Source organism: Carex rostrata, chromosome 34, assembly GCF_964058835.1.
Source record: "Carex rostrata chromosome 34, lpCarRost1.2, whole genome shotgun sequence".
Taxonomy (NCBI): domain Eukaryota; kingdom Viridiplantae; phylum Streptophyta; class Magnoliopsida; order Poales; family Cyperaceae; genus Carex; species Carex rostrata.
The window spans coordinates 4,643,690-4,655,710 of NC_135951.1; the positions used below are offsets into that span (position 1 = coordinate 4,643,690).

Below are 12,021 nucleotides of genomic sequence, written 5' to 3' on the forward strand. Positions count from 1 at the left end.
TCGTCCTTTTATTTTATTTCAAACAGCAACGACATATACAAGTACTTATACATCATTTCAAAATAGCAATTAATTGATGCATCATTTTTATTTTACTGTTAAGAAAAGAAGAAAGAAATTAACAAATCCTAATGTAATTTTTCATTTGTTCTTTTTCAGGACTTGAAACATGGTCCAATTTAATTAAGTTGGAGATTTTAGACCTTTCTTACAACCACCTGGATGGAAGCAATATCATATATGATTTAGCGAGTGTTCCATCACTTCGTAAACTCGACCTCAGTTATAATTTAATAAATAACAGCAAAGGTACCACATTCAATTAATTAATGATTTATTTAATGTGCTTCCTTCTTTTGTATTGATAGAGAAAGGTTCGTCCAAATACTAATGCAATTTTTGGTTTGTTTTTTTTTTAGGATTTGAATCATGGTCCAATTTAACTAATTTAGAGATTTTAGACCTTTCTCACAATTACTACCTCGACGGAAATATCATATATGATTTAGCTGGTGTTCCATCACTTCGTACACTCAACCTGAGTTATAATTATAATATGCGCAACAGTCTGCCCATCAACGGTAATAAAATTAAGTTAATTAATGATTTATTTAATGTGCATGCTTCCTTCTTTAATGGATCAAGAAAGGTTCATTCAAATCCTAATGCAATTTTTCGCTTGTTCTTTTTCAGGACTTGAAACATGATCCAATTTAACGAAGTTGGAGATTTTAGACCTTTCTTACAACTACATGGACGGAAGCATCATATATGATTTAGCGAGTGTTCCATCACTTCGTACACTCGACCTCAGTTATAATTTTATAAACAACAGCAAAGGTAACAATATTCAATTAATCACTTCATAAACTTGACCAGATCGAGTTTTAATTATATAAACAGTAGTCTGCCTATCAACGGTAACACAATTAAATTAAATAAAGTTTATTTCTTTAATGAGCTCCCTTCTTTAATTAATTGATTAAGAAAGGCTATCCATGCATGTATTCATGATCCATCTTTTGTATTGAATGACATATACTTTATCAAATATCCTTTTGTCAGGGTTTGAATCTTGGTCCAATTTGACTAAGCTGCAGATGCTAGACCTTTCAGACAACTTCCCGCCGATAAGCATATTTTCCTCCTTAGCCAAAGTATCGTCACTTCGAGCACTTTATCTGGATGATATTTATATGATGGAAGGCAGTATTGATGTCGCTGTCAAAGGTAGTCTCTCGTAAATTAACCATTTTATTTTTATGACAAGTATACTCTTATTTTATTTTTCTTAAATTTTATCGATATTTCAATGGAATAATCTGACAGAGCTTAGTGCATTGAAATTGGAGGTGCTTAGTCTAAGTAGATGTACATTTTATGGGAGTTTTCCCTATTTGGGAAATTGGTCGACTTCTCTTAAAGCCCTTGCATTGACGCACAATGGTCTAAATGGCACATTAACATCACAAGGTAATTTACAATTCATTACTAAATTACATAAATTTTTGTTAATGTAACAGAACAAAGTTCTATTTCTGTGGTCTCTCTACACCGGTAGATCATAGATATTGTTTGACACTATAGAATTTACTCAAAATGGTATAATATATAACAGTCAACTAATAATAGTATTCTTATTGTCAGGACTCAGGTCGAATTAGCTAATATTTTCAAAGGTTCCTTAATATTTTCAGTCTCTTATAGCTCATTATCACAAGAAATATCCGAAAATGAAGAAATGTACTGTCTTCTAATTGACCTTATGGGTTTCACATAGATTAATCTTATTTGATGATCTTTTTTGTTAATATTATAGGATTATGCCGACTGGAGAATCTTCAGGAGTTAGATCTTTCACGCAACATGTTAACTTGAAATCTTCCTCCTTGTATGGGAAATCTTTCCTCTCTTAAGCTAGTTGACTTGTCATATAATGAATTTCAAATAAAATTTCCCTCCTCCATTTTTAATAGACTTGTGTCCCTAAGGTACCTTTCCCTATCTGGTAACCAGCTTGAGGGGACTCTGTCCATGAGGTCATTTCAAAATCATTCTAATTTTGAATTTTTGATGATATCAACTTTAGAGTCATCAAGCTTCCGAGTCGAAGTTGTAAATCTGCCTTTTCAGCTTCAGGTTCTTGAACTCGCTAATTGCATTCTTGATGTTGAGCCCACTTTCTTGTACGCTCAACATAAATTACAAGTGTTGGACCTCTCTAATACTCGCTCCAAGGGTCCTCTTTTAGTTGTGTGGTTGTTAGAAAACAATACGAATTTGGTCAATTTAAATTTGCACAAAAACTTCTTCACAGGGCCTCTTCAACTTCCGTTGTTAACTCATGAAAAACTCTTCATATTGGATATATCTGACAACCTTCTTAGCGGAGAATTACCAACAAATATTACCACTAAGCTTCCAAATTTATCATCCTTGATATTATCAAATAACCATTTTCATGGTCCTCTTCCACTCATATCTACAAGTAATCTCCATGTTCTAGATTTATCTTTTAATAATCTCACTGGTGATATACAAAACAATTTTCTTAGAATTTTTCCTTCTTTTCTCTCTCTTCTGGATTTATCAAATAATAACTTCTACAGATCTTTCACTAAAAACTTCAACATTACCCAAGCTATAGAATTACTGTTAAATGATAATACTATAAGTGGAGAGATTCATGTTAGCATTTGCAATACCAGTTTTATAGTGATGGACCTCAGTAACAACGAGCTAAATGGCATTCTACCTGATTGCATTGGAAGTGCTAGACATCAAAGTAGATCTTCAGAATTGAAGTTAAGTGGAAATCATTTGGAAGGATCCTTACCGTTGGGAATATGTGTTATGCAAGACATTTGGTTCCTTGATCTTTCAAACAACAAGTTTTCTGGATCAATACCTCCTTGCTATAATAAGTCAAGCATACAATATGTAGATCTGAGCCAAAACAATTTAACCGGAAACTTTCCAATAACGTGGCTGAATAGTTCTTATATAAGTATCATAAACATTGGGAAAAACCATTTATCTGGAGAGATTTCGATTTGGAATGGTATGGACTCCAATCTTTCTATGCTCCTAGCAAGAGAGAACATGTTTGGAGGATCAATACCGAAACAAATATGTGAATTCAAATATTTACGCCTACTAGATCTATCACACAATAATTTTTCTGGACAAATACCATCCTGTATTATTGATATGGGATCAACATACTACGATTACAAATATCAATTGGCGCACCAATTATTTTATGTTACGGGAAATGGTCATCGAATTGTATGGATACTGAAGCTGGACTTTAGTGATGTCCATTTTCTGTTACATGTCCAATATTATCTTAGATGGGGGATATTAGTAGATTCGGGTGTAGGATTGGAAGTTATGTCAAAAGGAAGGTTAAATATTTATGGGCAACCATATTTAACAATGGTGTATATAATAGATTTGTCTTCGAACAAATTAGTAGGCAATATTCCTGAAGATATCGGTCAAATGAATTGGTTGATAACACTGAACTTGTCGAGCAACCATTTAAGTGGTGCAATACCAAATTCCATATCCAAATTGCACAAATTAGAAAATTTGGACCTCTCACAACTCTTTGACGGGAGAAATACCGAGAGAGCTGATTGAACTAACCTTCCTAACATCCTTCTCTGTGGCATATAACGACTTATCCGGTCCTACATTAGGTGTAGAAGCACAGTTTAGTACATTTGGTAATATCAGCTATGAAGGCAATCCGAATCTCTGTGGGCCTCCCCTGTCAAAAAGTTGTGGCCCTACTCTTGGCCCAACACAACTTTCCCCGAATGAAATGAATGAGGACCGAAGGTATGAAGGCATCGATTTTCTCATATTGTTCGGTTCTTTCTCCCTTTTCTTTGTGGTCAGTTTTTGGGGCTTCATGATTGTTCTTTATTTTAAGAGAAATTGGCGTTATGCTTTGTTTACTTTGGTGGACCAGTATGGTGATATGATATATGTGAAGGTTGTTCTTTCGACTAGAAAGATTGGAGTTGCTCTAACTCGAAGGGGGTAGTTGAAGGACCATATGTTTTAGTTTTAATTTGGAAATATATGTTTTATTATATGTTTTTTGAATAAGTACCTTATATTTATATACAACGTATTGTAAATTTCTAATATTTATGTATGATGTATTGTAAATTTTTATGAATTTTTTTTCATTGGCTTGAAAAATTATGTAAGACAACTTTTACATATTTATTTTATGCTGATGCATTTCTGACAAATTTCTCGAGTACCCTATAATTGTCATTATTTGTAAACTAGGGACCCAAATAGATATTATGTAAAGTATGAAATATTATATGATTCCATACACAATTCTCTGAAATTTTTATTAATAGGAAAAAAAAAATATCGAGAGTGATGAAGGATTTCGCTGAAATTTGATATATAAGAAAAATGTGATGGTCTATGACGTCCAGAGAATGTTATAGACGAGTCCAGATTAACGAATAATAATTAACTAACTAATTACGTAATGGTCCTGGACATTTACAGAGAATCACGTTCAGCGGTATTGAAAAAAAAAATGGACGTTACAGAAAACAATGGCCTGAATTCATTGGAAATAAAAATAAAAATAAAAATCTGAGCGTTATTGTTGAGAACGTCCAATGAGTAAAAAAAAAAACAGAAGAAAAAGCCAGCGAAAGAAATTTTAAACAAAAATTCTTTTTTTATACTGATTTGAAGTCTGCTCTCTGGAAATTGCTAAGCATCACGTCCTTTTTGTTTTTTTCGCTATTCCGTTAATCGGTAATTTAAATTTGTTAATTAGGACATAATAGTCTATAACATCCTCTATCATCACGAGTTTCTTACATATCGAATTTCTCCGAACTGCTTCTCAATTATTGATATATTTTTTTTACTTTTTTTCTATTAATAAAAATTTCGGCACAATTCTCGGTTGAACAATTAATAATCCCAACACTAAGACCCAAACTAAAAAAAACAGAGGAGAAGCCTGATTTGACTGGAGTTTCCAATGGACAGTTCATATAAGGCCCAAAATTGAAAAGGAGGAAAACAAAATGATGAGAAGCTAGTTTGGTAATGAAGCATGCTACGATACTTGAAAAGATACCTTGATTAAGACTAATCAAACAAGTTAGGAGGAAATATTTTATACAAAACAATAAAAGAAAGTTGGTCTGGTCTCCCTCTCAAGGATTAATTATTAATTACTTGTTGTAAGAAATTAAACAAAATATATACTATCTACATTAAATAATGTCTTTCCATATGTTATGTAATTTGAGGCGACCATTTGATATTAATTCGATCCTAATTAATTAGACCAATAACAAAAATGTATTAGAAACAGCAATTAATATATGTTTTTTTGGTTACAATTAGCATCCTACTACTCATGAATCGATGAGTCATCACAAATTAATTAATTATTAATTTGATCTTCTTCCCCATCAATGGATCAATCCAATTGGTGGCGAGGGGGCCGGGGAGAAGCTTCCACCACATCAGCGAAGGCCTTAATTATGTAGCGATGTATGCTCTGGCTGTTCAGCTCGAGATAACAAAACAATAGCTCTTCTAACCAGTCCCAAACCGATGCTTGAAATCAATGATGGGCCTTGGTGTAGTGATGCAGAATCTCCTGCATGGACTGCTTGAAATCCTGATACAGGTCATCAGAATCCATGCTCACCGCAATGATGTCTCCTGAATATTAATCAGTGGCACATGATCATGTTGGGGTTCAGACTGGAGTGATTTCCTCAAACATTTTGCGGTCAGATGCTAATACCCGACCAAATGGAGAAAGCTTCTCTTGGTGGCCCACTTCACAGAGAGAAGCTTCTAGATCTTGACCATGAGGATGGCCCACTTCACAGAGAGAAGCTTCTCTTGATCTACCTTATATGTAAATAATTAGGTACCAGTATATATCAGTATATATAGGACTAACCCCAGAGCAAAACCAGTAGTGCTATATATAAGGGCCCAATGATTGTTTTAACATGTACCATACCATACAACTGATCCTTAAAACAATTAAGGTTTTAGGAACCGTTGGATGAATAAGTCTCTTCATTAGCTTTTTCTCATATCCTCTTCATGTTGAATGTTTCGGATCAACTATTTGAAATTTGAAAATGAAGATATGAATGAGCATTAAAAGAGGTGTTTTAATATGCATATTACGACATATATATAGTCTTTTTTTTTTTTAAAGAAAACCATATTACAACGTATAGTCCATCTCTCTCGCTCTCTGTATATATATGAGGTAAGAGGGATCAAATGCTCCAAAACAACATTGTTTATTTTGTAAGGCATGATCACTGATTTAATTTGATCTTCCAACAACATTGTTTACCAATAAATAACCAAACAATTAAAATTTGGAAATCCGCCAATAAAAATTTTAACCAAGAAATTAATTGAGAAATGACAGAAATAATTATGCAATACATTTCTGACAAACAATTTTTTTCACATATTTATATTGTAGTATTGTAGACTGTTGGTTAGTACGCATATATAATAGGCAAAATAAAACTAATCTTTTATATTGTTATTTAAACATGCATGGATATTAATATTTTCAAAATATCTTTTGTTAAACTCAAAAAACTAATTTTTTTATAAATTAAAATGCATACTATCAAATGTCATCAGCCAACTATCAAATGATATACTTGAACTATATACTTGAACCATATTTACATACATACATACATACATGTATGTATGTATGTATGTATGTATGTATGTATGTATGTATGTATGTATGTATGTATCATTATGATTTTGTATTTGAGCTCTTTTACATATCAACGCATGTAAAACATCAGTAAATGGTATAAAATTAGCAGTTAATTAATTAATTAATATCAACTTAGTTTTCATGGTTCCGCCGTACAGAAGCATTTATTTTTATTTTTTTAATGACCGATTAGAGGCCCCAGAAGAGTACTTCCACTTAGTTAATTCAATCGAAAATTCCAATTATTCTCTAGATGCATTTAATTAATTAACTACAACAATGTAGATACTTTTTGCGAGAGAAAAAGCAAATTTATGACGGTACTCCCTCGCGAAAAGTACCATCGCAAAAAGAAAAAGCTGAAGAATGAAAGTAGTCCGTCGCAAAAAGTCATTTTTTTATCCTCACGAAAGATGTCTCATTCTTGTTGTATCTGTTATGCTGTTTTCTAAAAGATTGGATGTACTCCAAAACTAAACCATTATTCCTATTACAAAAAAGTGCATCTATATTTACAATATTAACATAATATATGTGTTTTCTGTTGTGAATGGAAGAAATCAAATTAAACAAATCAAACTCTGGCTGATGGAAGAAATCAAATTAGGTGAATTGAGAGCTTTATTATCAAATCAAACACTGGCTGATGCAGTATGCGACTATGCGCTAAGCTTACTCGTAAGAAGATCGATCTATATGTCCTGGAGGGACTATTAACCGGTTACATTAAAGCGAAGCTCATTGGTTCAGTATCTAGACTGGTACCCATCCGTTCTGCCGAAATTGTTTAAATAAATATCAATAATGGAGAACAGATTTGAGTTTTTTCGAGATATAGGGAAAACATGATAGTTTATAACGTCCTCTTGACGTTATGGACTATCACGGCCAGGATTAGCAATACTATCACCACACTAATTAATTAACTAAAAAAAAAAATTCTTGGCCGTGATTATCAATCATGGCCATATTGATATGGGAAAAAGCATATGCATGCCTGGACGTTATAATGCAGAACGGACATCAATTTTTTTTTTAGTTAATTTATAAGTTTTCCCTATATCTCGAAAAAACTCAGATTCGTTCTCCATTATGGGTATTTATTTAATTAATTTCCTATTAATAAAAATTTCGGTCCATTCTGGTATTAGTCAGGTATTGACAAGCTTGACTGCTGCTCGTCCTCCTCTCGCTTTCTTTTTGTTTGACAGAGAAAATGAGAGCGAGAGAATGAGTTGCTGCTTTGTTTTTGCAGGAATTATTACACTTTGAGAGAGTATAAACTGCTGTCATTAAATATTCAGAAACAAATATTAAATGTTTACAGGAAATCTTCTAGTGTGATGTGAATACATACATGAAGCATTTGGAGTTAGGGGTGTTCAAACGGTTCAATTTGTTGGGTTTTCAACCAAAAGCCATGAAATGATTACAACCTTTGTATAACAATTCGCTATGTTGAGGAGGATCCCATATTTTCGTCAGGAGGAGGCAAAAAAATATCGAATTGGATTTAAATAGTTAATCATGTTTAAATCCATTAACTAATTATGTACTGGATAAAAAACAATACTTTGACTTATATTTTCTAATACTCACACTTGTAATATCTGATTCTCTACCTTATAATTTTAATTATCAATAATAATTCAAGAAATTTATTTTGATTTTAAACTCTAAATTTAATCGGAATTACAAATCAAACATTCAAAGGGAGCAAAAGTATTTTCAGAGGGGGACAAAATCGATCGGGACCGATAGATCTCCACTAAATTATTCAATATCCAGGGGGCGGCTGTCGCTATCCCTGTGAAAAGCAGAGAAAATTAATAGTAGTGATTATGGGAGTTATATTGTAAACGGTCAGGGACAAGAAAGGCCTGTATATGTTTTAGTGTCATATATAATATACAGAGTCTAGGTTTGGAACTGATAAACTCATAGCCATCTTCCAGTAATTATACTTGACATGAAACTGAGTCTAGGTTTCATCCAATAAAAGTAAAAAGCGGTAAAAAAGATTTATAAACTATTAAACTTGGACTATGGTGCATTATGAAATAAGAGTCATTTCTTACTTGAAATTCATATTTTCAATTTTAAAATCCAATCCAAAGAATCGATCCCAACTGCTTATCATGATTTTCATATGAAAATATATATCCTTGGAGGCAGAATATTACATTTTTCTTACTTTTTTACTATATTTTCAGATAGGTAAAAAATTGTTATAATTAATGATCCATAATTTTTTTTTCAAAATAGTAATTTTCTATCTATATAAACAAATAGTAAAGAAGTCAGCATTATAAAAATAGTAACAATCCTATATATGAGATTTTAAATCACGATAAAATATATATGTAAAACATGTATGGTTGGCTGTGGCCCGAGGTGCATGCCAACTGTGCGGCAAGGCCCACCTCTGTTCTCTCCCCGAAAAAAAAAGAAGGGGTGGTTATGTTTATGCTTAATTTGTGTTCATTCGTTCAATTTTAGAACCTTCTTATAAAAGCAAAATCGCACGTACTATCTGTATCAGAAATTATTACTTGTTCTTATCGATCCATGGCTTCAATGAGGATGTTAGTGTTTGTCACCATGCTCTTTTGTCTTTTTAAGGTACGCAACATGAATATGATTATGTTTTTATTAACCTTGAAATGTCATAACAAATTAAAACATCTTATGATCGATCGATCCTACATGCAGGTAGGTTTTACAGGAGCACCACCAGGAATCAAATTTTCAACATCCAACAGCGGTTCTAACAATAAAATTAGAGCAGGTTACTACAGTCAGGCTACACTGTGGCATGGCGTAAAAGCAAGATTTGGTATTTGGGATATAAATAATGATGTTGATCGTCTTTCAAGTTCCGGGGCTTACATAGGAGCAACCAACCAATCACCAGGGCTTGAAATGATCGCTGCTGGATTTCACGTATATATATATATATATGTTATTATTGCATTTAATTTGTTCTTCATTCTTTCTTAATTAAGAAATTCTAGTTAGTTTCTAACCAGTAGCAACTGATCTGTTCTTTGGCAGGTAAATCCTAGCCTTTATGGTGATAAATCATTGCATTTCTTCACATACTGGACTGTAAGTATTCCAAAAGTTGTTTTCTTTTTATGCAAATGGTCTTGTAATAGCTCTCAATTTAATTAATATGGAATACATATATAATTAATTAATCTCTGTTGCAGACTACAAATGACTACTCCACAGGCTGCTACAATAACTTATGCCCAGGTTTCGTACTACAGAATGGTGCTAGTTTTGTTCCTGGAGCAACCTCAGTTCGTATGTTTTCAAAATATGACAAAGAAGAGTTCCTGTTGGTACTCAACATAAAAAAGGTTTGCTATGCTATCTCCTAAACTAATGAAATAATTAAACATGTGCAATTGCATATATAATATATAGTCTATATATATATGTTACTATCTGCCATACTAAGTATATATAGATAACATACAAGTACAATATATAGGACTATATATTAGGTTTGTTTCAACTTGTATCATGCATAGTCTGCATTGCAATGATTTAGGGTTAATTTGCATGACCAATATTATCATTGGAATCAGATGTATATATAAGGGAATATCGATATGAACTTGTTTATCATCGGAAGTGTAGGACGAAAAAACTGGAGATTGGTCATTGTACATAGAAGATTCTAGAGGTAGAGAATTGCTAGGATGGTGGCCAAAGACACTCTTCAAGTCTTTGTCAAACCATGCAGAGACAATTGAATGGACAGGATTTGTCAGCCACGACAGCAAAGAGAGACGACCTCCGATGGGCAGTGGGCGTTTCGCCAATGAGCTCAATAATAGAGCAGCTTCTATTAGTGATTGCTTTGGATTTGATGAACATGGTAATGGTTTTGAGGGTAAAGATTATAAACCTCTTGCCAATATAGACAAACCAGCTTGTTATAGTGTCTCTCAATGGTATCAAACTAAGCATTCGGCACAACGCCACTTTTTTTATGGTGGACCAGGCGGTTGCACTCAGTAAAAATGAGGAGGAAGCTAGTTCGCATAAAATATGTTATGCATGTGGTGGACTTCGTTTGTATTAGTATAATATATAATAAACATTAGGTGCTCCCATCAGACCTTAAATCTACAATCTTTATTTATATGCACCATTTTTGTTTCCATTAGTTGGTATTTTTAATTTTGTATCTCATACTATGTAAGCGTTTTGTATGCAACTTTCAGCAACATGTCTCATATAATTTTTTTTTTACTTAATTTTGTTATTTTCTTTTAGTTGCCTAATGACATTTGATAGTATGCATTTTTATAATTTTTTAGTTTAATAAAAGATAATTGATAAACGAGAGATTAGTTTTCGAGTTTAACAAAAGATGTTCTGAAAATATTAATATCCATGCATGTTTAAATAACAATATAAAAGATTAGTTTTATTTTGTCTATTATGCAGACTAACCGACAGTCTACAATACTACAATATAATTAAATATGTAAAAAAAAATTTACAGTCATATGAATATGGATTTTTTTAGGAAAACGGATGTTAAAATGTAAAATCAAATTCACCTTAACCGAATACGGAGCGGATAATCAATGAATATGGATTCAAATACGGATACAAAACAAATAATTATTGGATAATTGAGTCATATGAATTTAAATTTTTTTTAAGAAATTAAGAAATAAATATTTTATTTACTCATGTAATAAAATATTTTGTAAGAATTACGAATGACCATGGTGGATTTCTAACTAAATCGGAGCAAAATTCTAACTTCAAGGGTTTTAATTAAAATTTTCCATCTTGAGCAGATTTTGGAGTCTTCTGGTCTATTGAAATTCTTAAGAAAAAATAATAAGACAAGTAGAAAGCGGACTTGGGCTCTTTTGGGCATTTTTCGGATATTTGTCTCCATATTAGTCCCACAAAGAGGGTCTTACTTTAGTTTGATAGTATATATAAGGAGCGGAGGCAGTTAGACTTGCGAGAGCTCGAGAGTTGGGTTTTGGTTCTTAATAAATGAAAATTTATATGCACTTTCCACAATATACGCAATATTTACGTAATAATATTTACTCACTTTTGTCATTTTTATTTGTTGTGAGATTACTTTTATTTTAAATTTCAACAATATACACAATATTTACGTAATAATATTTACTCACTTATGTCATTTTTATTTGTTGTGAGATGACTTTTATTTTAAACTTAATGTTCTATAAAATTTAATT

The 12,021-nt window shown here is 32.2% G+C and overlaps 3 protein-coding genes across 3 annotated transcripts; all 3 read left to right on the plus strand.

The window, feature by feature from the left end:
* The first annotated feature begins 90 nt into the window (after window positions 1–90).
* On the plus strand, window positions 91–1,878 carry LOC144548881 (receptor-like protein EIX1). Its single transcript, XM_078297592.1, has 5 exons — window positions 91–309; window positions 694–840; window positions 1,066–1,230; window positions 1,330–1,473; window positions 1,820–1,878. Exons 2-5 carry the CDS (start codon window positions 753–755, stop codon window positions 1,876–1,878), a joined length of 456 nt encoding a protein of 151 aa, XP_078153718.1. The 5' UTR covers window positions 91–309; window positions 694–752.
* Window positions 1,879–2,718: 840 nt separating this feature from the next.
* LOC144548882 (receptor-like protein 45) lies at window positions 2,719–4,054 on the plus strand. Its single transcript, XM_078297593.1, has 2 exons — window positions 2,719–2,785; window positions 3,705–4,054. The coding sequence occupies exons 1-2, from the start codon at window positions 2,719–2,721 to the stop codon at window positions 4,052–4,054; spliced, it is 417 nt and encodes a 138-aa protein (XP_078153719.1).
* A 5,221-nt stretch (window positions 4,055–9,275) lies between these two features.
* LOC144549139 (protein neprosin-like) lies at window positions 9,276–11,033 on the plus strand. The gene is made up of 5 exons (XM_078297876.1): window positions 9,276–9,397; window positions 9,488–9,718; window positions 9,830–9,883; window positions 9,988–10,140; window positions 10,424–11,033. The coding sequence occupies exons 1-5, from the start codon at window positions 9,344–9,346 to the stop codon at window positions 10,805–10,807; spliced, it is 876 nt and encodes a 291-aa protein (XP_078154002.1). The 5' UTR covers window positions 9,276–9,343; the 3' UTR covers window positions 10,808–11,033.
* The last annotated feature ends 988 nt before the right edge of the window (window positions 11,034–12,021 follow it).